This window comes from Oncorhynchus clarkii, chromosome 26, assembly GCF_045791955.1.
Source record: "Oncorhynchus clarkii lewisi isolate Uvic-CL-2024 chromosome 26, UVic_Ocla_1.0, whole genome shotgun sequence".
Classification (NCBI taxonomy): domain Eukaryota; kingdom Metazoa; phylum Chordata; class Actinopteri; order Salmoniformes; family Salmonidae; genus Oncorhynchus; species Oncorhynchus clarkii.
The window spans coordinates 26,928,456-26,952,826 of NC_092172.1; the positions used below are offsets into that span (position 1 = coordinate 26,928,456).

Consider the following 24,371-nt stretch of genomic DNA (forward strand, 5'->3'; position numbering starts at 1 on the left):
TTAAAACCCATTAAAGTCCACTCTGAGCAAAGTAAGGAGGGAAGAGGGAAAAGAAAGCAACTACAAAAAAGTGAAGAAATCATGAGAGAGGAGAGGATCCATGATAAAAGCCCTTTAATCTCAGGGATGGAAGATCTTGGGTCTGAAGTGCGGAGAAAATACACGTCACAGAAACATGGGTTTAAAGAAAATGTTCTGAGAAATATTACGCTTGGCCAGAAGGGTTTCTCATTGTTCCCCTTGGTTGAACCCTTAAATCTGCTCATCAAACAGTCTAATCCCTCTGCCTGCAGAATTCAAGCTTTTGGTCACACTTAATTAGCTTATTTGGATTCTTGGAGATGGTACCAACTGCTCTGTTCACCTACTGCTGGTCTTGTCTTCATTGGCACATTCCTTAAGCCACTCAGTAAAAGGCCAACGTATTCACATAGCGACCCACTATGACCACATCTGAGTTACATGCATATAGGACGCGCCACAATTGGATACAGCCACTACTAGCATGGCAGTCAAGATACTCTTTCCTCAATATCAAAGGTCTAAAGTCAAGTTGAAATAAGTATTTCTGTTAGCTTTAGGTCAGTGTGTTGATATCAGTGTTAATACACTTTTTTATACCAGGACAAGCTTAGAGGGGAGGCAGAACAGAAGTCCATCAGCCTCTCTCTCTCTCTTTCGATCTCTCTCTTACAGGCAATGAAAAAACCTAAGGCATTGGCAGCAGAGCGAATATGCCAGCTTAGTCCTTGATTAGAGAGTAGTAATGTTTCTGTTGCTTGCTTTGGCACACAGACACTTGAAACAAATGCATTGCCTACTCAGGGCAGCTGTCTTGACAAGCACTGATGAATTCCAGAGGCAGAGACAGCTAATAGAGTTGTATTTTCCTGTTCCCCTAGTTTCAGACCACTTTTAAACTTTCTGATGCTTGTTTCACAGCAGTTCAATCAGTTCTCCTTTCTGAAGGAGCCACTGCATGTTCATCACAGCTCTGGACTCTGGCTTAAGGCTTCCTCATGCTTCGGTTCGGAGGGCACCTAGCAGGACTCAACTATGTGACCAAACTAGTGTGCTCGCATACCTTCGACCTTTGCTTGAAAAGACCTTCGCTTTAAAAATTTGAAAAAAATGCCAATAGTACTAGTTAGTCCATCTTGAGACGCCGTAACCAGTATAGAATTACTCAAAATTAATCTCCTTTTTGCGCTGCTGCTACTCTCTGTTTATCATATATGCATAGTCACTGTAACTATACACTCATGTACATACTACCTCAATTGGGCCGACCAACCACTGCTCCCGCACATTGGCTAACCGGGCTATCTGCATTGTGTCCCACTGACCACTCGCCAACCACTCGCTACTGCTACTATATTTTCATCATATATGCATAGTCACTTTAACCATATCTACGAGTACATACTACCTCAATCAGCCTGACTAACCGGTGTCTGTATGTAGCCTCGCTACTTTTATAGCCTCGCTACTGTATATATATATTTTTTACTGTTGTTTTATTTCTTTACCTACCTATTGTTCACAATTAGCTAGAGCCTGTAAGTAAGCATTTCACTGTATTCGGCGCACGTGACAAATAAACTTTGATTTGATTTAAGATTAATCTAAGATAACAAAACAAAAAATCTGTAACTAATTTAGATATTTTTGCCAAGGAGATCTTAGTCGCACAACTTTACACCTAACTAGAATGATTGGTTTAGTATTTCTAGTATTTCTCAAGTGAAAAGATTTGCATGAAAATGAGTCGTCTATCGTTGAATGACAACAAACACTTCATTTTTTAATTTTATTTATTTTGCCAGGCAAGTCAGTTAAGAACAAATTCTTATTTTCAATGACGGCCTGGGAACAGTGGGTGTTCAGGGGCAGAACGACAGATTTGTACCTTGTCAGCTCGGGGGTTTGAACTCGCAACCTTCCGATTACTAGTCCAACGCTCTAACCACTAGGCTACCCTGCCGCCCCATTGAACAATCCCTACTGTTGACCAATTACAGACAAAGGGGGATAGATTTGGCTTGCCTCAATAAAAAATAATGTGTGTATGAACAGCTGGAAAAAAACCTAGCCAAAGGACAAAACAAACAACATTTTCACAAAATGTCATCATAATATATGTATGAACTGTTTCAGTTGGGAAGCATGCGGACGGTTTTATTCTGTCTTAGAAAAAAGGGTTCCAAAAGGGTTCTTTGGCTGTCCCCATAGGAGAACCCTTTTTGGTTCCACATTGAACCCTTTTGGGTTCCTTGTAGAACCCTCTGTGGAAAAGGTCCTACATAAACCCAAAAGGCTTTTACCTGGAACCAAAATGGGTTTTCCTATAGGGACAGGCAAATAAATGTTTAAGGTTCTAGATACAGTTGAAGTCGGAAGTTTACATACACTTAGGTTGGAGTCATTAAAACTTGTTTTTCAACCACTCCCCAAATTTCTTGTTAACAAACTATAGTTTTGGTAAGTCGTTTAGGACATCTACTTTTTGCATGACACAAGTAATTTTTCCAACAATTGATTACAGACAGATTATTTCACTTATAATTCACTATATCACAATTCCAGTGGGTCAGAAGTTCACGTACACTAAATTGACTGTGCCTTTAAGCAGCTTGGAAAATTCTAGAAAGTGATGTCATGGCTTTAGAAGCTTCTGATAGGCTAATTGACATCACTTGAGTCAATTGGAGGTGTACCTGTGGATGTATTTCAAGGCCTACCTTCAAACTCAGTGCATCTTTGCTAGACATCATGGGAAAATCAAAAGAAATCAGGCAAGACCTCAGAAAAATAATTGTTGACCTCCACAAGTCTGGTTCATCCTTGGGAGCACAAACAATAGTATGCAAGTATAAACACCATGGGACAACGCAGCCATCATACTGTTCAGGAAGGAGACATCTCCTAGAGATGAATGTACTTTGGTGCGAAAAGTGCAAACCTATTCTAGAACAACAGCAAAGGACCTTGTGTACAAAAGTATCTACATCCACAGTAAAATTAGTCCTATACTGACATAACCTGAAAGGCCGCTCAGCAAGGAAGAAGCCACTGCTCCAAAACCGCAATAAAAAAGCCAGACTGCGGCTTGCAACTGCACATGGGAACAAAGATCATACTTTTTGGAGAAATGTCCTCTTGTCTGATGAAACAAAAATAGAACTGTTAGGCCATAATGACCATTGTTATATTTGGAGGGAAAAGGGGGAGGCTTGCAAGCTGAAGAGACACCCTCCCAACCGTGAAGCACGGGGGTGGCAGCATCATGTTGGGGGGTTGCTTTGAAGCAGGAGGGACGGTGCACTTCACAAAATAAATGGCATCACGAGAAGGAGAATTATGTGGATATGTTGAAGTAACATCTCAAGACATCAGTCAGGAAGTTAAAGCTTGGTCGCAAATGGGTCTTCCAAATGGACAATGACACCAAGCATACTTCCAAAGTTGTGGCAAAATGGCTTAAGGACAACAAAGTCAAGGTATTGGAGTAGCCATCACAAAGCCCTGACTTCCTATAGAAAATGTGTGGGCAGAACTGCAAAAGCATGTGCGAGCAAGGAGGCCTACAAACCTGACTCAGTTACACCAGCTCTGTCAGGAGGAATAGGCCAAAATTCAACCAACTTATTGTGGGAAACGTGTGGAAGGCTACCCGAAACATTTGACCAAAGTTAAACAATTTAAAGGCAATGCTACCAAATACTAATTGAGTGTATGTAAACTTCTCACCCACTGGGAATGTAATGAAAGAAATAAAAGCTGAAATAAATCACTCTCTCTACTATTATTCTGACATTTTACATTCTTAAAATAAAGTGGTGATCCTAACCTAAGGCAGGGAATTTTTACTAGGATTTAATGTCAGGAATTGTGGAAAAACTGAGATTAAATGTATTTGGCTAAGGTGTATGTAAACTTCCAACTTCAACTGTATATATTTTTTCTAAGAGTGTAGAGGAGAGCAGGATAAATTACAGAAAGCTTTTAACAACCATGTACTGTGCTCTACTCTACTACTGCCATCTTATTTAATGTTAACGCCACCGAAAAAGCACTGGAACTTTATAAATGTTTTATTTCACTAGGCAAGTCAGGTAAGAAAAAAATCTTATTTTCAATGATAACCCACTGTTCCTAGGCTAACTGCCTTGTTCAGGGGCAGAATGGCAGATTTTTACCTTGTCAGCTCAGGGATTTGATCTTGCAACCTTGCAACTGTTCGGTTACTCAGCCAATGCTCTAACCACTAGGGTACCTGCCGCCTAACATGTTTTGTCTCCGTGCCTAACAATGAAAACACAAAGTGTTTAAAACATAAATAGTGTAAAAAGGGAACTGTCATGACTCATTGGTGTAGAGCTACAGCCAGGGCCACATAGCAGTGATCAGGAGAGACATCATCATCACAGGCTTCATTACCAATCTGAACCTGTCATTTAGAGAAGAATGATGTGCAGTAAAAAGGGCCTCTCTGTTTGTTTGGCTGGTTTCACAGGCCTCAGAAGGATACTTTAGGGGAGGAAAAAAGGACATTGCCATTACATTAATTTGTATTACTCTCTGACCTTTTCATATGGGTACAATTTGCCAAGATCTGTGTGGAAGAAGCTAAACCAGGACAGTGAACAGAGCTGGATAGGGATGTTGGACCGTAGGCTGATGCATTGTGGCCTGAATTATAGTGGCAAGCAGGATGATGTTTGAGACAGCCTTCCCTTAGACGATGATGAGCAAAGGTGAGCTCCATTTTTATAGTAAAACAGAGCAAATGTGACCGTGACCTTCAAGATAAACTGACCTGCCCTGGAGGGCAGGAATAGAGGAATGTTATTTTCCTAGTTTCTGATAAATAGTGTAATGAAGGGAGGGAGAGAGAGAGGAAGTGAGATCGCTATCAAAGACTATGGTTGTGTTCCTCATCTCCCGTCCATAATGATAATCCAAATTAACATCTGCACGAGTTGGGAGCTGAAAATTGATACATGAAGTTAGCTAAGGCTCGCCTGAGGGAGTGTGTCAGCTGTCAGTGCAGGGCAGGCCTCTCTTCCTCAGGGGAGAGGTGCCAGACTAGGAGTGCTTGCCTGCCTGCCTGCCTGGCTGGATGGATGGCTGGTGGAGCCCAGAGAGTAACACACTGTTACAGCATTGCAGCATTACTGCCTGGTGTCACTTCACATAAAACCTGGCTAATTCTGCACCAGGAGCAGTTTAGAAGGGCTCTTATCTCAGATTAAGAGATGCACAATCCACTTCCTTCACATCAGCAGCCTGGTTATCCATTTCAATTGTTATGAAAGCTCAGCACAGCCAAGTGCCAAGCAAACTAGATGCTAGCTTCATGTTTGTGTGTGTGTGTCCATGTCGTTCACTGTGTGTGTGTGTGTTGTGTGTTATGTGTGCCTGCATGTGTGACGGGTCGTTCCATGGGCAGGCGGAGGGTCCGATGGCATAGGGGGCAGAGCAGGGCTTGTAAAGAGGGAGCTGAGGCCAGACCAGATCAATCCAGCATGTGTGGGCAGATGTATAGGGAATCTCCCAAGCAGCCACAGAGCCCCAGTGCTGTATGATATAGTGTGTTGTTAATACACAGGCAGCATTACGTGCATGGTGAAAAGGCCATTAGATTTATGACAAACACATTGGCTCACTGCTAAAGTGCTGACTATTGGAGCTAACAGGCAAGGATTATGGAAATGTTCAGGAAAAGCATGAGACGATTCATGGTTGAGTTTCAGATGCTAATGATCTGATGTGTTTCTGTGAACCATCGAGGACTCCACTCTCTCTCATATTCCTTCTATCTAGAACATGTATGGTGTTCTCACTCCCAATATCGAAGACAGCAGCAATAAAAAGCTTTTGAGGCAATATCTCCAGCCTTTCAATAAACTTCTGTAATCCAATTCACTGATGCAATAACCAAGACTTGTTAAAGGCAGAGCCATGCATTTACTGAATATAATAGGCCCCGGGATCAATAGAGCCAGGATTGAGACTCCAGTTTCCAATATCTAGCGAGGCAGCAGAGCATAAAGCTACTCAAATGATAACATCACGGTGGGCCCACAATCAACATTTCAAATTTGTAACCATCTCAAATCCATTTCTACATAGATCATTACTCCTGTCTAATTTGATTGGAAGGGAGAAGTGATACCCACCGCTGAGTGGAATTGAATCCCGCTGTACAGTATCATACTCTCTAAGGAGAGCAGTCAAGCCTCCCTGTTAGGATGGGTGTTTTAACAGGAGCACACCAAGGTCATCTTATCTCATTCTGTAAGTGCAGAAGGTAATAACACACCAGCCATCTACAGTAAATATCCAATGTTATTTTATCTGTTACATATGACGTTTTGGTTGATTTTGATACACCAGCCATCTACATATCCAATGTTATTGTATCTATTGGATAAGCATATTGGTTTATTTTGATACACTAGTTATCTAAGTATCTAATATTGTTTTATCTATTTGAATAAGCATGTTGGCTTATTTAAAGATGTTCTCTGAGTTTGAGTATACCAGTGAGTAATAAATAGCCTGTAGTGTTTGTGTAGAAATGAATCATAAACTAGTGTTCCGTATTATACAAGAGTTGCAAGAGAACTGGATGTTAGCTTTTTTTTTTACAATTACCGTTAGCCTCAATTGTCTATGCAGAATGCAGTTGTATATATTTAGCTGCTGTCAAAGTCACTCATTCATCATGGAGCCAGATCCATTTTGGCTGGTGCTGGTACAGCCTTCCCTTCCAGTGCACCCAGAGCCAAGGCCTGTCACATTAACTTGATTAATACAACGTTACAGTAGAGAGAAATCTCATTTTAGTGTGAAATTACACAACTCAAAGTGGAAAGTCACTTAAATTTCTTCTCAGTTCAGGTTACAAGAAACAATACTTCACACACTCCAATCCTTTTTTCATTAGAAAAAATAAATAATCTGTGCTCTGCCTGTGGTTACACAATTTTTTTTTATCATTCTCTCTTTACATGCACATATGCACGCATGCACATACACACACACACAAAAAGTGGGCTGAAGTACAATGCCATCTGCGCCGTAACACTGGAAACAGTTGTTCCTTTTGATAAAATGCAAATGAGCTGCTTGGCTATTCTATTAACTCTCCTGCCCTCGCCCTACCACCCGCCCACCAGCCCCCACCCAGCCAGTCCAGCCACACTGGGCTTTCACAGCTTGGGCTGAATGCTCTCTGAACAGCTTGTGATGGCGTGGCCTCGACTCGCCTCACCACAGAGGGCCTCAGCCATAGAAGTAGAGTTACTAGATTGGATTTAAAAAAAATCCCCTTTGACCACGGCACATTGAGTTGCATGAGGATGCCGGTTTTAGTAATTATATTTATTTGGCCTCAGCAGCCCCTGGACATGGAGGATGGATGCACCTAGTTTGAGAAAATGTGTTGGCAAATGGAACATCTCCCTATATGACTCTAAACTTCTTGATGCTACCCATCCCGTTAGCGGGATCATTTTCGTCAGCATATACATAGCAAAACTCACTATGAGAGCCCCCACCTATCCATTTACGCAATGTGATCTTTCACATTAATTTTTCAAAACAAAAGCCTGAAACTATGTCTAAAGACTGTTGACACCTTAGGGAAGCCATAGAAAAAGGAATCTGGTTGATATCCCTTTAAATGTAGCATAGGCATGCATAGAAACAGAGAGGTTTCAAAATAAGAGGCACTTCCTGATTGGATTTTCCTCAGGTTTTTGCCTGCAATATCAGTTATGTTATGCTCACAGACAATATTTTTACAGTTTTGGAAACTTTAGAGTGTTTTCTATCATAATCTGACAATTATATGCATATTCTAGTTTCTGGAGCTGAGAAATAGGCAGTTTCAAATGGGTACGTTTTTTTGCCAAAAATGAAAATACTGCCCCCTACACGCAAAAGGTTAAGGCTTTGTAGTTGGGTCAGTCTGTGCAGTCCCTGCTGTACTGTAACTGCTTGACTGAGTAGCATCACCATTGAGGTATTGAGTTAAGTAACTATAGCTTTGTCAACCATGGAGAGAGATGTGATGTGTAACATTACAAAGGAATCTGTTTTGCTCTTCTCTATGGCAATACTGTGGTTGCTTGGTACATGGTTAAGAGAGCAGACTAGATCAGTCTCTCTTTAGACAGCACCATGGTACACTAAACAGTATGAGATTGCCCTGTTTTGAACTACTGTGGATGGATGATGGGTATTTTTGGTGCACTTCTCCCTAATGACAGGGCAGGAGAGAGGGTGGAGGTCGACTACACTGGTATATTTAGCACACGATTGAATCCTCAGTCACCAACGCTCAGAGAGACATGAAATGTGAGTTTGGCAGCTTAGCAGAAGTAGTCCCAAACCTACTCTATGTGTCCTTACCATAACATACACAGATCATTCAGACACTTCTAAAGTCATGCCACATGACATTCAAGGCATTGGAACTGCCAGGCAAGACAGAGAGTGGTTTTGTGAGTGATGGCACGTGTTTCTCCTCAGGCTCCTTGATCATGTCTTGGAACACGAGGGAAAACAGGTGATTACATCCCTAACTTTCTGACACCTCACCTTGACACATCACAAGGCTTTCAGACGAGAGGGCTCTATATTGAACTTAACTAATCTTACTAATTATCTATGCTTCAGTATGAAGCAATTTAACAAAGCCTTTTATGAATTTTACTAGGCAAGTCAGTTAAGAACAAATTCTTACTTTCAATGACAGCCTAGGAACAGTTCTGCCCCAGAATGACAGATTTGTACCATTGTCAGCTCGGGGATTTGAACTTGCAACCTTTCGGTTACTAGTCCAATGCTCTAGCCACTAGGCTACCCTGCCGCCCCAATACATTTTTTAAAAATGAAGCAATTTAACAGCAATACAACAAAGCCTTACTCGATGTTAAAAACAATTGTAGCCTATAATTTGCTATAGCTTGTATGCCGGTACACTGTCTGAAAAAAATAGTAGTTATCTCTGACATCTTCATCTGATTCATTGACTTCCCTACATCTCCATTATTGGCCTTGACATGATCAGAACGTGGAGAAGGGATCAGAACGTGGAGAAGGGATCAGAACGTGGAGAAGGGATCAGAACGTGGAGAAGGGACCAGAACGTGGAGAAGGGATCAGAATGTGGAGAAGGGATCAGAACGTGGAGAAGGGATCAGAAAGTGGAGAAGGGATCAGAATGTGGAGAAGAGATCAGAACTTGAATCTGAACGTGGAGAAGGGATCAGAATGTGGAGAAGAGATCAGAACTTGAATCTGAACGTGGAGAAGGGATCAGAACGTGGATCAGAACGTGGAGAAGGGATCAGAATGTGGAGAAGGCATCAGAATGTGGAGAAGGCATCAGAATGTGGAGAAGGGATCAGAATGTGGAGAAGGGATCAGAATGTGGATCAGAACGTAGAGAAGAGATCAGAACGTGGGGAAGAGATAGTTGAGGAAAGTGGAGAAGGGATACTTACATCACCACCACCAGCGACATCTGCCATGTTCATGTAGTTGTTGTTGTTGGCAAACTGCAAGATAAGAGAACAGATCATCATTATACCTCTGGCCTCGTACCAAGATTATGTCAAATCAGTGTCACAGAGATATTTCCTTTCACAGATCCATTCAATTAGTGCCACTTGCGTTTACATTTTTCACATTTACGTGTTGAGTTAAGTCCTAGTTGTTTCTGCTTGGGTGAGTAATTTCTGCCACATTGCTCTATTGTCACGTAGTAGAAAGATGTCTTTCGAGAGGTTATAGCCAATTCACTGCAAGGTAATGAAAATCTGGGCCGGCTATTCATGCCTTATGGGATGGTAATTAAGCACGGGTTTGCATCACAAAGCAAAGTATCAAGATGTTCTGGCAGGTTATTAACTTCAAGTAACCCAAGGGAGGAGGATGCTGCCAAGGAACAAAAACAAGATGGTGGGAGAGTACCAATAGGACATGGAGCGGTTGTGGTTTTTTGGATTGGTGAAAGGCAAGCATGAATGGAGGGGATAAGTGTACCTAGATGAGCTATTATAAAATGTGTCCTTTAGTTTAGTTAAAAAATAGCAACAGCGCTGTGTTTTGCGTTCCTGACGAGCCCCCTAAACCCACACACACAGCCCTCTTAGCAAAATGGCTGCCACTTCCTTTCTTCTGAGACACAAGCATGCTGACAGGTAGGAACAATGGGAGACAGAATGAAGAATTATGCACTAACAGCTGGGCCCTAGAGCACAATGCACCTCTCTGTGACCAAGACACAGCAACAGCACAAACCCCACAAACCCCAGCCTACACCGGGCAGGGAGGGAAGAGGGGAAGAGGTTTGTGTCTTCATGAGTCCTCCCTCTGTGAGACACTTTCTCCATTTGCACAAAGCACTGGAATAATCTAATTTTGTGTATTTATTTCAAAGTCATTCTAGTGAAACATTATGAATGTGGAACAACTCAAATATAGAGGGAGAGAAAAATGGTTTCTTATCTTTAGCGGAAGCCAAACAATAGTGGAAATAAATTAAGACCATCAGATGAGAAGTGCATTAATTTATTTTCCACTCCTTTGTTTTTTTCTCCCCTTGTTTTCTTGTGAGTGGTTAGTATGCGAATGTAATTACCAAAAGAACTGTGGCTAATCAACTGTGAATGGTATCCATTAATTAGCCTATGCCTTGGAGAGAGAGCGTGTAGAATCAGCAGCAATGTTAAGAGTGTAATGCACCAATGAGAAGGGAAGCCACAAGACCCACTAGCAGTTGGCAAAGCAGGTGGTTTGATACATTCAACACAACCCGTTTGAAGACCTCTTTACCTGGAGCTGTCCCTCTGAACTGTATCTGAGCTGAGCACTCAAACACACACACACACACACTTCCCCCCTCTGTACTTTCAGACCTGACATGGCCCGGGTACATTGGGCATTCTGAGGAGCACAAACACACACACACACACACACACACACACACACACACACACACACACACACACACACACACACACACACACACACACACCTGGCATTCTGAGCAGCACTCTGCTAGTAATTAACCTTAACGCAGCCTGGGCTTATCTGTGAAGTGTTACACTGTCCCCTTCTTCTTTTAGATTACAAATTGAAGCCTCAGAGATATCACTCTCTATTGAAACACAGGCAACATTGTGTTGATGTTGGGAGAGATAGGAGGGTTTTGTGCAGTGCTACCTCTTCCTAACCCCCTTGGTTTTTACTGGTGAGTGAAACGTTAGGGGGTAAACAAACAATAGCTCTGGAACCAAGAGAACTCTCTGAACATTCTGGAAAATGGAGAGGGAACATAAGAATCTAAGTAGGTGAATACATAATTTTGTTGTTATTGTGGGCTTTCTAATGGCAAGAACTGATGCGGAGGTAGGCTATGTCTTCACAGAGCATGCAGGCAGATTTGAGCGTGTTGGTTGTCAGTGTTTAGTTAATCATTAATGTCATCAACATCCAACCGTTTCCCAATGCAATTACTACCTGCAATATACAGATGTAGGACCTTAATTTGATCATTCTTTTGTTGCTGAATATTTTTATGTGCCACAGAAAATGCAGTTGGGCTTCGTGATCTACATAAATTCACTGAAAACCCACACTAACACACGGTTATATTGACAGTATTCCACGTTTCATGTAGCTTCATTTTGACCAGCTAATAGCCTAACCACGGATCAAGCAACATTATGGACTAAACATGAAAATCCTGTTGCACAGGATTATTTTGCTGCGACAATACAGGTCACATTAAGATCCTATATCTGTAAACTACCGCCTCTGTGGTGTGTGCTCCCAACACATGGTGAATTTATACCTCAATAATACTGTATGTACATATCAGAGAACAAATCCATGTAAATTCTTCCATTGGCTGCCTCTCCTTCCAGTTCTCTGCTGCCATCGACTGGAACAAACTACCAAAATCTCTGAAACTGGAAACACTTATCTCCCTCACTAGCTTTAAGCACCAGCTGTCAGAGTAGCTCACAGATGACTGTACCTGTACATAGCCCATCTATAATTTAGCCCAAACAACTACTTCTTCCCCTACTGTATTTATTTATTTTGCTCTTTTGCACCCCATGATTTCTACTTATACTTTGCACATTCTTCCACTGCAAATCTACCATTCCAGTGTTTTACTTGCTATATTGTATTTACTTCGGCACCATGGACTTTTTTTGGCCTTTACCCCCCTTATCTCACCTCATTTGCTCACATCGTATTTAGACTTATTTTTTCTACTGTGTTATGTTTGTTTTACTCCATGTGTAACTCTGCGTTGTTGTATGTGTCGAACTGCTTTGCTTTATCTTGGCCAGGTTGCAATTGTAAATGAGAACTTTTCTCAACTTGCCTACCCGGTTAAATAAAGGTGAAATACAAAAATAAAAAATACAAACACCATGCTCTAAGGCGAGACAATAGGAAAACAAACAACAACAATTGATGTTGGCCTGAGGTCCAGTAAATTAGCTTTAGAGAAAACACTGCAAAAAGGAAAGTATTGTGAAACTCTTTAGGAAGACTGCCCTGTTTCCATGAGGTGTGTTTTATTGTGCTTCCAGTTCCAGGGCCCAGTTCTCTCCTCTGAGAACTATACTGTATCCCAAATGGCACCCTATGCCCTATGTAGTGCACTAATTTTGATCAAAACCCTATGGGCCCTGGTCAAGAGCAGTGCACTATAAAAGGAACATGGTGCCATTTGGGACACATCCTAGTCTCTCATCAACACCATTGGAAATGGTCCCCAGCCTCCAGTATCAATCTTGACCATTAAGAGCTTTACCCTACCGTGGCAGTCGCTTGGCCACATCCTCAGTGGACAGCAAGTAGCAACACGATCGGATCTTGTTATTATTATATTGTTGCTCCCAATTAATCTTTGTGGAACGCCGGCGTTTAATGTTCATGTTTCACGGCCGGCCCTGAGTCAAATGCCAGATGAAATTAAGTGTGATTGGAAGGACTGTGCAGCTGACGGCAGAGCCTGCACTAAAATGGGTCAGAGCAGACAATGAGCGCTCTGTAATTAAAATGATGAGATGAGCAGGATGGATGAGCAAACTCTGCCTGCTACAGTCCTCGTTAGGACAAAACCAAACCACGCTATGTTACTCAGGAAGCTTTTTGGCAGCAGTGAAATCTGCCACTGGTTGAACTAAGGGGTATTATAACCCGAACATGACAGAGTAAATGTTACAGAAATGTTATCATGGGGTTTTCTTACAGGAACCAGGGAACTGGGGGTGAAAAATGTGTAGGAACATAAGAGCACAGCAGCAACAGGCCAGGCAAACCTGTTAATAAGCATTAGACAGCCCTCACATTCAAGCTCCAAGCTCAGCATGTTTGGAAAAACAAGTGATGTCTCTCTTTCCCTCTCCCAATCTCTCTCTATCTCATAAAGGCTCTATCTGGCAGAGGGGAACAAGCAGCAGTAGAGTAGAGTAGAGCTTTAAAATAGCCTTGGGATAGAAGGCTTTTATTAACAGAGTGGATCCATGGCCAAAGGAGCTCTGTGTAACACGAGCCTCGACGGTGCGAGACAGAAACGGCTAAATGACAGACCAAACACACTGACTGACCGGCCATCTACCTAGTGTTTTCACTCCCAGCCACTTCCTCTCTATCTGCACCAGCAGCAAATGTATTTCTTCAATAAATGTTTCAGAGAACAGAGAATTAAAGAGCTTACATGATCCTGATCCTGCCGTGAAAAGGCTGTAAATGCTGTACTGTCTGGCAAAACACTCACAGAGAGAGACAGAAAAGCATTAAGCTTTCCTCACAGTGAATCAGACGAAGAGATTAGTTCATATTTCTCTCTGTGTTTTGAGAAGGGAAAGAATACCCAATATTTTTTCCATTGGCAGTCTTCTCTCACATTATAGTGCTATGATGAGCTTTGTGAGAGCTGGAAGAGGAGGAGGGGAGATGGTGGCTCTTTACATCTTCATTTGCTGAGATGCATTTGCTTTCTCCATGTACTGTAAATACCATAGTAATTCAACGGTTTGCTTTTATTTGGCAAGACTTTCCACCCAGTAACTTGTATTAGGATCTTTTACTTCACATTTTCCTGTATGCATATATATTTACAAACTGACATTCTAAACAAGCAGGTACATTTGATAACCCTGGCAAAGCCATTGTATGACTGATACCAGTGTCATTTCAATATCTTCTAACCATAGTTCAAGAATATTTGAATGAACATACAGTGCCTTGCGAAAGTATTCGGCCCCCTTGAACTTTGCGACCTTTTGCCACATTTCAGGCTTCAAACATAAAGATATAAAACTGTATTTTTTTGTGAAGAATCAACAACAAGTGGGACACAATCATGAAGTGGAACGACATTTATTGGATATTTCAAACTTTTTTAACAAATCAAAAACTGAAAAATTGGGCGTGCAAAATTATTCAGCCCCCTTAAGTTAATACTTTGTAGCGTCACCTTTTGCTGCGATTACAGCTGTAAGTCGCTTGGGGAATGTCTCTATCAGTTTTTCACATCGAGAGACTGAAATTTTTTCCCATTCCTCCTTGCAAAACAGCTCGAGCTCAGTGAGGTTGGATGGAGAGTATTTGTGAACAGCAGTTTTCAGTTCTTTCCACAGATTCTCGATTGGATTCAGGTCTGGACTTTGACTTGGCCATTCTAACACCTGGATATGTTTATTTTTTAACCATTCCATTGTAGATTTTGCTTTATGTTTTGGATCATTGTCTTGTTGGAAGACAAATCTCCGTCCCAGTCTCAGGTCTTTTGCAGACTCCATCAGGTTTTCTTCCAGAATGGTCCTGTATTTGGCTCCATCCATCTTCCCATCAATTTTAACCATCTTCCCTGTCCCTGCTGAAGAAAAGCAGGCCCAAACCATGATGCTGCCACCACCATGTTTGACAGTGGGGATGGTGTGTTCAGCTGTGTTGCTTTTACGCCAAACATAATGTTTTGCATTGTTGCCAAAAAGTTGGTTTAATCTGACCAGAGCACCTTCTTCCACATGTTTGGTGTGTCTCCCAGGTGGCTTGTGGCAAACTTTAAACAACACTTTTTATGGATATCTTTAAGAAATGGCTTTCTTCTTGCCACTCTTCCATAAAGGCCAGATTTGTGCAATATACGACTGATTGTTGTCCTATGGACAGAGTCTCCCACCTCAGCTGTAGATCTCTGCAGTTCATCCAGAGTGATCATGGGCCTCTTGGCTGCATCTCTGATCAGTCTTCTCCTTGTATGAGCTGAAAGTTTAGAGGGACGGCCAGGTCTTGGTAGATTTGCAGTGGTCTGATACTCCTTCCATTTCAATAGTATCGCTTGCACAGTGCTCCTTGGGATGTTTAAAGCTTGGGAAATCTTTTTGTATCCAAATCCGGCTTTAAACTTCTTCACAACAGTATCTCGGACCTGCCTGGAGTGTTCCTTGTTCTTCATGATGCTCTCTGCGCTTTTGACGGACCTCTGAGACTATCACAGTGCAGGTGCATTTATACGGAGACTTGATTACACACAGGTGGATTGTATTTATCATCATTAGTCATTTAGGTCAACATTGGATCATTCAGGGATCCTCACTGAACTTCTGGAGAGAGTTTGCTGCACTGAAAGTAAAGGGGCTGAATAATTTTGCACGCCCAATCTTTCAGTTTTTGATTTGTTCAAAAAGTTTGAAATATCCAATAAATGTCGTTCCACTTCATGATTGTGTTCCACTTGTTGTTGATTCTTCACAAAAAAATACAGTTTTATATCTTTATGTTTGAAGCCTGAAATGTGGCAAAAGGTCGCAAAGTTCAAGGGGGCCGAATACTTTCGCAAGGCACTGTATGTCATATTGGAAATAAGCTGTTGACAGCTATTATACCAAACACTATTATTTCAACCCCAGGGCAAACACAATATTACACCAGTATGACCCCATCTAACCCCCAGTATGAGGTAGGAACCAAATGGATCAAATCAGTAAACATGGGAAGGACAAGTTAGACCCACAATTATGCCTTGAGAGCCTCTGTTGGCCAACTGTCATATGATGATGCTCATAAATGTCAGCTTGGACTGTTGTGCTGGTTTGGTCACCATACAGTCCAGATTCACAAGAGCATGAACAGAGAGCAAAGTCATCGAAAACATAATTTTATAAGAATAAATCAAGTAACTGTTTCCGCTTAAGTCTTGGAGTGTAAAATTACATACTAAATTGAATACAAAGGGTCTACAATCTTCCCTCTTCATCTGCACTTTAGACTATTCAATTTCAAAGTTGACTCATGAATAAAGCTAAATTAAATTACCTCACAATAACTGACTGACCATGTCACAAATATCCAGAGAAGAGAAAAAATGATGTCTACTCTATGATGGACGAGACACAGAATGAGCAGAAAATAGGCTACTTAGGTTACACAATACAATCCAAAGCCATCAGTATCAGTACCTGCTTAACAGCAGGTAAGCACCTTGACCGTGTTCCTCCTCCCTCCTCCTCACAGAAACACCAAAAAGTAATTCAATCTAGAACAGACATTTGCCAGAAACATATCAGCTGCTGACAAGCAATTTTACAGTTCAACTATGAGCTCAGTAATCACAGCATAGCCTCTGTTCTCCGGGACATGATGCCTATGCTAATGTGTTTTCCAGTCCAGTCATCTTTCTGTAAGAAGGATAAAACACCAGTCAACTTGCAACTACACTATGCCTCTAGTTCAGTCCAGAGTATAAACACAAGTACTTTGCTCTGTTTTTTTATTTTAATATTTCCATTAAGATGACAGCCACTGTAGCTTTGGCCCTTTCATTTAGCAGAAGGGAAGGAGACCAATACTAGCAATACAAATGGAACACTTTCCCTTCTCCCCAACCTCCACCAGGCCAGTTGCAGCTTGGGTAAACACCAATCTCTGATTCCCTGGGTCCTCCTCACCAAATACATGCTCATTTACCACCCAATTCAGCATAAATAGTCTGCAGCTGGACCCTCCTGTGATTATAGGGGCTATTCACCCCCAGCATGCCCCCATACATGCAGTGCCAAGCTGACACATATAGATATATATATATGTATTCCTCACTATGTGTTCTGCAGTCAATTTGTAAAGCGACTCTAGTGCACAGCGTGTCCACACAGTCAGCTCACAAGCTGTGTTCTGATCTGCAGGATGGATCGATCTGTAATTCAGTTTAAACCTAAAATCATTACTCCCACAGCACAGCACAGACTGTTCCCTCCCATCAGAACTAACTGACTGTTGGTACAGGACTACACAAGAAGAAACATTAAAGTGAATATCCCTCTGTCTGTCTCCCATCTTTCCTTCTCTCTCTTATTCTCTCTACTAGAGGTTGACCGATTATGATTTTTCAACGCCGATACCGATACTGATTATTGGAGGACCAAAAAAGGCAGATACCGTTTAATCGGACGTTTTAAAAAAATCTATTTGTAATAATGACAATTACAACAATACTGAATGAACACTTGTTTTAACTTAATATAATACATCAATAAAATCCATTTAGCCTCAAATAAATAATGAAACATGTTTAATTTGGTTTAAATAATGCAAAAACAAAGTTTTGGAGAAGAAAGTAAAAGTGCAATATGTGCCATGTAAGAAAGCTAACGTTTAAGTTCCTTGCTCAGAACATGAGAACATATGAAAGCTGGTGGTTCCTTTTAACATGAGTCTTCAATATTCCCATGTAAGAAGTTTTAGGTTGTAGTTATTATAGGAATTATAGGACTATTTCTCTCTATACCGTTTGTATTTCATTAACCTTTGACTATTGGATGTTCTTATAGGCACTTTAGTATTGCTGGTGTAACAGTATAGCTTCCGCCCCTCTCCTCGCTCCTACCTGGGCTCGAACCAGGAACACAACGACAACAGCCACCCTCGAAGCAGCGTTACCCATCACTCCACAAAAGCCGCAGCCCAGAGCAAGGGGAACAATTTACGTAAAATTCTGGCAAATTAGGCGGCCCAAACTGTTGCATATACACTGACTCTGCGTGCAATGAACGCAAGAGAAGTGACACAATTTCACCTGGTTAATATTGCCTGCTAACCTAGATTTCTTTTAGCTAAATATGCAGGTTTAAAAATATATACTTCTGTGTATTGATATTAAGAGAGGCATTGATGTTTATGGTTAGGTACACATTGGAGCAACAATACGCACTGCATCGATTATATCTAACGCAGGACACGCTAGATAAACTAGTAATATCATCAACCATGTGTAGTTAACTAGTGATTATGATTGATTGATTGATCGTTTTTAATAAGATAAGTATAATGCTAGCTAGCAACTTACCTTGGCTTACCGCATTCGCGTAACAGGCAGTCTCCTCGTGGAGTGCAATGAGAGGCAGGTGGTTAGAGCGTTGGACTAGTTAACTGTAAGTTTGCAAGATTGAATCCCCCGAGCTGACAAGGTAAAAATCTGTTGTTCTGCCCCTGAACGAGGCAGTTAACCCACCGTTCCTAGACCGTCATTGAAAATAAGAATGTGTTCTTAACTGACTTGCCTAGTTAAATAAAGATTACATAAAGGTGTAAAAAAAATGTTTTGTCCAAATCGGTGTCCAAAAATACAGATTTCCGGTTGCTGTGAAAACTTGAAATCGGCCCTAATTAATCGGCCATTCTGATTCTACTCTCTATCTCTCTCTCTCTCTGTCCCTTACACTCTCTCTCTCTCCCGCTCTTTCTCTCTCTCTCGCACTAGGCTTGGGAGGTATCCAGATTTTCTTACCTTCATACCGACCATATGCCATCCCAGAATATTCAGTAATACCAGCAGTGAACAAAATCCCACTGAGCATCTGTAATCCAAAGGTTAGAAATGCATGTACATGTAACGTCCCATAGAGAATGCTAACTAAATGCTAACAAGCTTATTGTGAACATTTTATACAGTCTCTGACCTAAATTATTTACAGGACAGACATCCCAGCTCATAAAGTTATACAAAAAAATGCACAAATGCACGCACAAAACAAATAATAGACAACAAGGCTCCAGCAATAGATTCTCTGGTGTTACCAATCTTAGCTTGATTTTGGAATAAGCTAACCACTTAGCTAGATAGTTAACTAGCTACTAAATTAGCAAATCAAAAGCACAACTGCAGAGCAATTAGAACATTTTAGACAGCTAACTTAATAGTAATAAGATATCTTGCTGGCAAAGATTTAGTTGTGAATTCCATGCTGTAACTAGTTCACCTGGCGCATGCTGGACAACAATGAGTGACTCACAAGGCTCCAGTCTCTCGTCATTGTGTGCTTGTAAACAATCACCACGTGACTGGGAACTATAATGAAAAATATGTGACAGGTGAAATAAAGAATGGGATTTTCTTAATCTACGTATTGCACAAATTGACTGTAAATGTTTACTTAAAAAGTAGCTACAAACAGTAAAATGTATTAAAAAAACTTCAAATAACTAGTTTCAACGGTATTAACGGTATTGAAAAACGATCCCATGGCTATTTCCAAATACCCAGTTATATGGTACAGTATATACGGTATACCATTCAAGCCTATCTCTCACCCCTCACTAGATTAGAATGGAGCAGTAGAACGGTTCTGAGAGACAAAGGCTTGGTGTTATCAGAGGTCTGGATCTAACAGATGACAGTTTTATTCAGTTTGTGTCTGATTGTCTCTCTCTTTAACAGCCTGTCCACTCTCTTCTTCTCTGGCCCTGCATTGGTTGCATCCCAAATGGAACACTATTCCATAGGTCTTTGGTCAAAAGTAGTGCACTATTTAGGAAATAGGTTGCTATTTGGGACATGCCCATTGTGTGTCAGTCTGCCCTGTTTGCTTTAAAAAATCTGACCTGATGGAATTGTTTAACCCCATGCTGGGAAATCAACATGGCTATAAAAGACCACCTGTTCACTGTTCACTTATACTCTACCAGTGTTTGATGTCTTGCGTCACAAATATTACTCTATTACCTATATAGCAGTACTTTTGACCAGAGCCCTATGAGAGCCCTATGGGCCCTGGTCAAAATAGTGCACTATGTAGGGAATAGGGTCCCATTTGGGAAGCAGCCTCGGTGGAGTTGAGTGTATTAATAAAACAGAGTTTCAGGTCTCATGTGCAGGTCCCCTCAGAAAGATTTTGTGTAAGCTCACTTTAACTTATATGAAAGATACAGTCCCAAGGGTGCTCTCTCTGAAATGTGAGAGCACCTAATATAGATGTGTCTATTTGGGACGGGAGTTAAACCTAAGTAGAGCCTCCCAGGTACTATGTTACAGTACATGGCATAACTAAGAACATTACTGCTTTCTTGTTGCTGGCTTAAGAAACATGGGCTACACTTGGAAACAAGCTGAAGTGGTCAATTAAGAAAATAAAGGAAATGAGATTGAATGATTTTATAGTGTGCTTTGCTTTCAAGTTTCTTCTCTGGGCCAGCTTGTTTTGGTAGTGTTGAGAGAGAGACTGTAAGTAAAAGTCTGAGGTTAGTGACGCAGACATCTTTTGTCATGTTCTCTGCAGAGCAAACATAACAAACACTGGGCCGAGGAGAGTTGTGCTTTGGTTCCGTTTGAAAAATGTTTCTTGTTATTAATCCTGTGTCACATATTCACTGTTGTCCAAAAATGTTGCCTACAACTCAAACACTGCTTCATCTGTTTCAGGAATATGGAATATGTGGATAAATGGGCAGTATCAATCAACCACGTTCGGAATTATGATGACACAAAGCTACTTCCATTACAGTCCAAACAAATTCACAAAGTATGTCAGAAATTCACTGGATCTGTGATAGATGCACACCAAAGCCTCAACACTGTAGTAAATACTAGGACTGTTGTGGTGACCGTATTACCGCCACACCGGCGGTCAGGCAGTCAAATTCCACGTGACCATTTAGTCATGGTAATTAGGCTTCTCCAAGTTCTGATGCTGCTGATGGTCATTAGTAGTCTACCAAACTTGCTAACTGCCTGGTACTCAGCACTTTATTGTCCCTCTAATCACTCTGACATCAATGCAAATGTGTTCGAAAATCAAATCAAACACTTAATGAGAGCTCATGAGCTCGTTTTGCAACATTTCTATAGGCTCTGCAATTGCGTGAGAACATAGAGTGATGGACTCTATTAAAAAGAGGAAGATCCCATCAGCTTTCTATAGGCTACGCCTACTATATTATTTTTCAACTCCTAATATTAAGTACATTGCTTGTATTTACAGCAGGAGTATAGCCTACCTGGCTGGCATGGAAAACCACTGGAAAAGAGTTCTAAATTTTTTTCCCGCTGCCCCTGTTTTTTATATCAAAACAAATTTCACACATATGTATTATTTAGTATATGTTGTCACGTGTGCTCACCTGCGTGTCGTCAGACTCACCTGGACTCCATCACTTCCCTGATTACCTTCCATATCCCCTTTGGTTCCTTCCCTATATATGTCACTCCCTTTGGTTCCTTCCCTATATATGTCACTCCCTTTGGTTCCTTCCCTATATATGTCACTCCTTTTAGTTCCTTCCCTATATATGTCACTCCCTTTGGTTCCTTCCCTATATATGTCCTTCCCTTTGGTTCCTTGCCTATACATGTCACTCCCTTTGGTTCCTTCCCTATATATGTCACTCCCTTTGGTTCCTTCCCTATATATGTCACTCCCTTTGGTTCCTTCCCTATATATGTCACTCCTTTTAGTTCCTTCCCTATATATGTCACTCCCTTTGGTTCCTTCCCTATATATGTCACTCCTTTTAGTTCCTTCCCTATATATGTCACTCCCTTTGGTTCCTTCCCTATATATGTCCTTCCCTTTGGTTCCTTGCCTATACATGTCACTCCCTTTGGTTCCTTCCCTATATACAGTATTTCACTCCCTTTAGTTCCTTCCCTATATATGTCACTCCCTTTGGTTCCTTCCCTATACATGTCACTCCCTTTAGTTCCTTCCCTATATATGTCACTCCCTTTGGTTCCTTCCCTATATATGTCACTCCCTTTAGTTCCTTCCCTATATATGTCACTCCCTTTGGTTCCTCCCCTATATGTCACTCCCTTTGGTTCCTTCCCTATATATGTCAGTCCCTTTGGTTCCTTCCCTATATATGTCACTCCCTTTGGTTCCTTCCCTATATATGTCAGTCCCTTTGGTTCCTTCCCTATATATGTCAGTCCCTTTGGTTCCTTCCCTATATATGTCACTCCCTTTGGTTCCTTCCCTATATATGTCAGTCCCTTTGGTTCCTTCCCTATATATGTCAGTCCCTTTGGTTCCTTCCCTATATATGTCAGTCCCTTTGGTTCCTTCCCTATATATGTCACTCCCTTTGGTTCCTTCCATATATATGTCACTCCCTTTGGTTCCTTCCCTATATATGTCAGTCCCTTTGGTTCCTTCCCTATATATGTCAGTCCCTTTGGTTCCTTCCCTATATATGTCAGTCCCTTTGGTTCCTTCCCTATATATGTCACTCCCTTTGGTTCCTTCCCTATATATGTCACTCCCTTTGGTTCCTTCCCCAGGCGTCATTGTTTATGTTTCTGTTTCATGTCTTTGTGCTGTTAGTGTTTCTTGTTTTGTATTATGTCGCGTTTATTTAATTAAAACACTCACTCCCTGAACTTGCTTTCCGACTCTCAGCGCACATCGTTACATATGTAAAGACAAGATTAAATCAAGAATTGTCTGATGGGTGACAATATTATCCTATCACATGTGAATTATATATTATCACTTGTGAATGATGCCCAGCATAAGAAACAATGGCTTTTTTGGAGACTATTTCGAATCATAGTCGCACACCTCAAGCAGCCTATCCCATAGGCCTATATGATTTAATAAGGTTTGTATCACAACTAAAGTGTCCAAATAACTTCTTAAAATTAAGCACATTATTCTGCTTTACAAGGGATGTAGAGCCTCACTGGCATACATATGCAGCGCGTGAGTTTCAAGTTTGGGGAAGATCATTTTCACCATAAAAATGCACCTTTATAATAAAAGCATTACATGCATAATTGCATTTGCGGTCACTGTTGATAATGATGTTTTCCACTAATGGAACATTCGTGCTTATAGCCTTGCTATAATGTGAAGAAATAGCCTAATAGTTTATCAACTTTTTAAGCTATTGTAAATGTTCTGATCTGTTGTGTCAGCCACATTCTGTAAAAAAAGTTTTTTTGGTGCTAGTGGTTGTATTCATTTGGGATCTATCGCAGCCCACAACTGTCCAGGACTATGTTTTGAATATTTATTTATTGCACAGACTAGAATAGGTCAACCTTTGTACTATGGGGGATAGTAGATTGACATAGGATGGTGCTTTTTCTGTTCATTAGGCCCACTCATCTTGTTGGCTGACAAAAAGTAAATGTTGACAGTTCTTCCAATATCTTCAATATGCAAGTTGCGTCCCCGATGTGTCTGTCTTTACTTGTAGCCTGTGAGAAAGACCCAATCAAGCGATGGAGCGTGCAGCACTCAGCGAGAAGGGCACAACAGCCACTGGCCGCAAAAGGCATGGATTTTTTTTAGGGTGCATTACGGCCACACAAAGTGGATGCCACCATGAAATTCTAGGCATTATCAAGTGCTTGTCAAATTGTGAATGAGAGACTGATGTAGTGTGTACAGCCTGCACAATAAAACAAAGCAGAGATCATGCCTTTCAAGCAACTTTTTCAAATTATCATTAAAGTCGCATCATGCAGCCTATCAATGTATTAAAAATCTAAACAAATAGCCCAACAATGGTAGAACAACTAAAGTTATATTAATAACTCTAAATGAAGCATATAGGAATACCTATTTCTTTACTAACCGCTCAACACAGAATAGTCACATGTGCGCACTCCCTCAAATCGTTTGGAGAATCCTTTCTATTTTATTCAGCTATGTTCAATTGTATTCTTCATACTATAAAATAATGGCACAGAATTCTAAGCAAATCTTGTCTGCTAAATTAATTAGTGTAGCCTACTACAGCCATTTGGCATAGCCAGATCAGGACCTAACATAAGGACAACTCAGAGTATGCTATTCTGTTCTTCTGAAATAGACTACATTTTCTTATCATGCTTCTTTAGACCTGTCTAAAATAAATAGATTTATTGTGAAGGTGTAGGCTATATTACATGGATTTATGAGGCTTTTTAAAGTGTATATGTTCCTAAGGTCAGCATCAGTGGCTTGTAGGCTCTGTGTGGAAGCCAGGAGATGCTAAATGTGTTTATGTTAATTAACTGTCAATTACCGTGAGACCGACAGTCAGTTGATTGACAATCACCGGCT

General features: G+C 41.0%; 1 protein-coding gene across 1 annotated transcript in view; it reads right to left on the bottom strand.

Moving 5' to 3' along the window:
• The window catches only part of LOC139384694 (TOX high mobility group box family member 3-like), a 61,018-nt gene that overhangs the window by 13,611 nt on the left and 23,036 nt on the right, over positions 1-24,371 (bottom strand). The window contains exon 2 of the mRNA XM_071129522.1: positions 9,519-9,572. Coding sequence (XP_070985623.1) covers positions 9,519-9,572 — 54 coding nt within the window. The remainder of the gene's footprint in view (positions 1-9,518; positions 9,573-24,371) is intronic.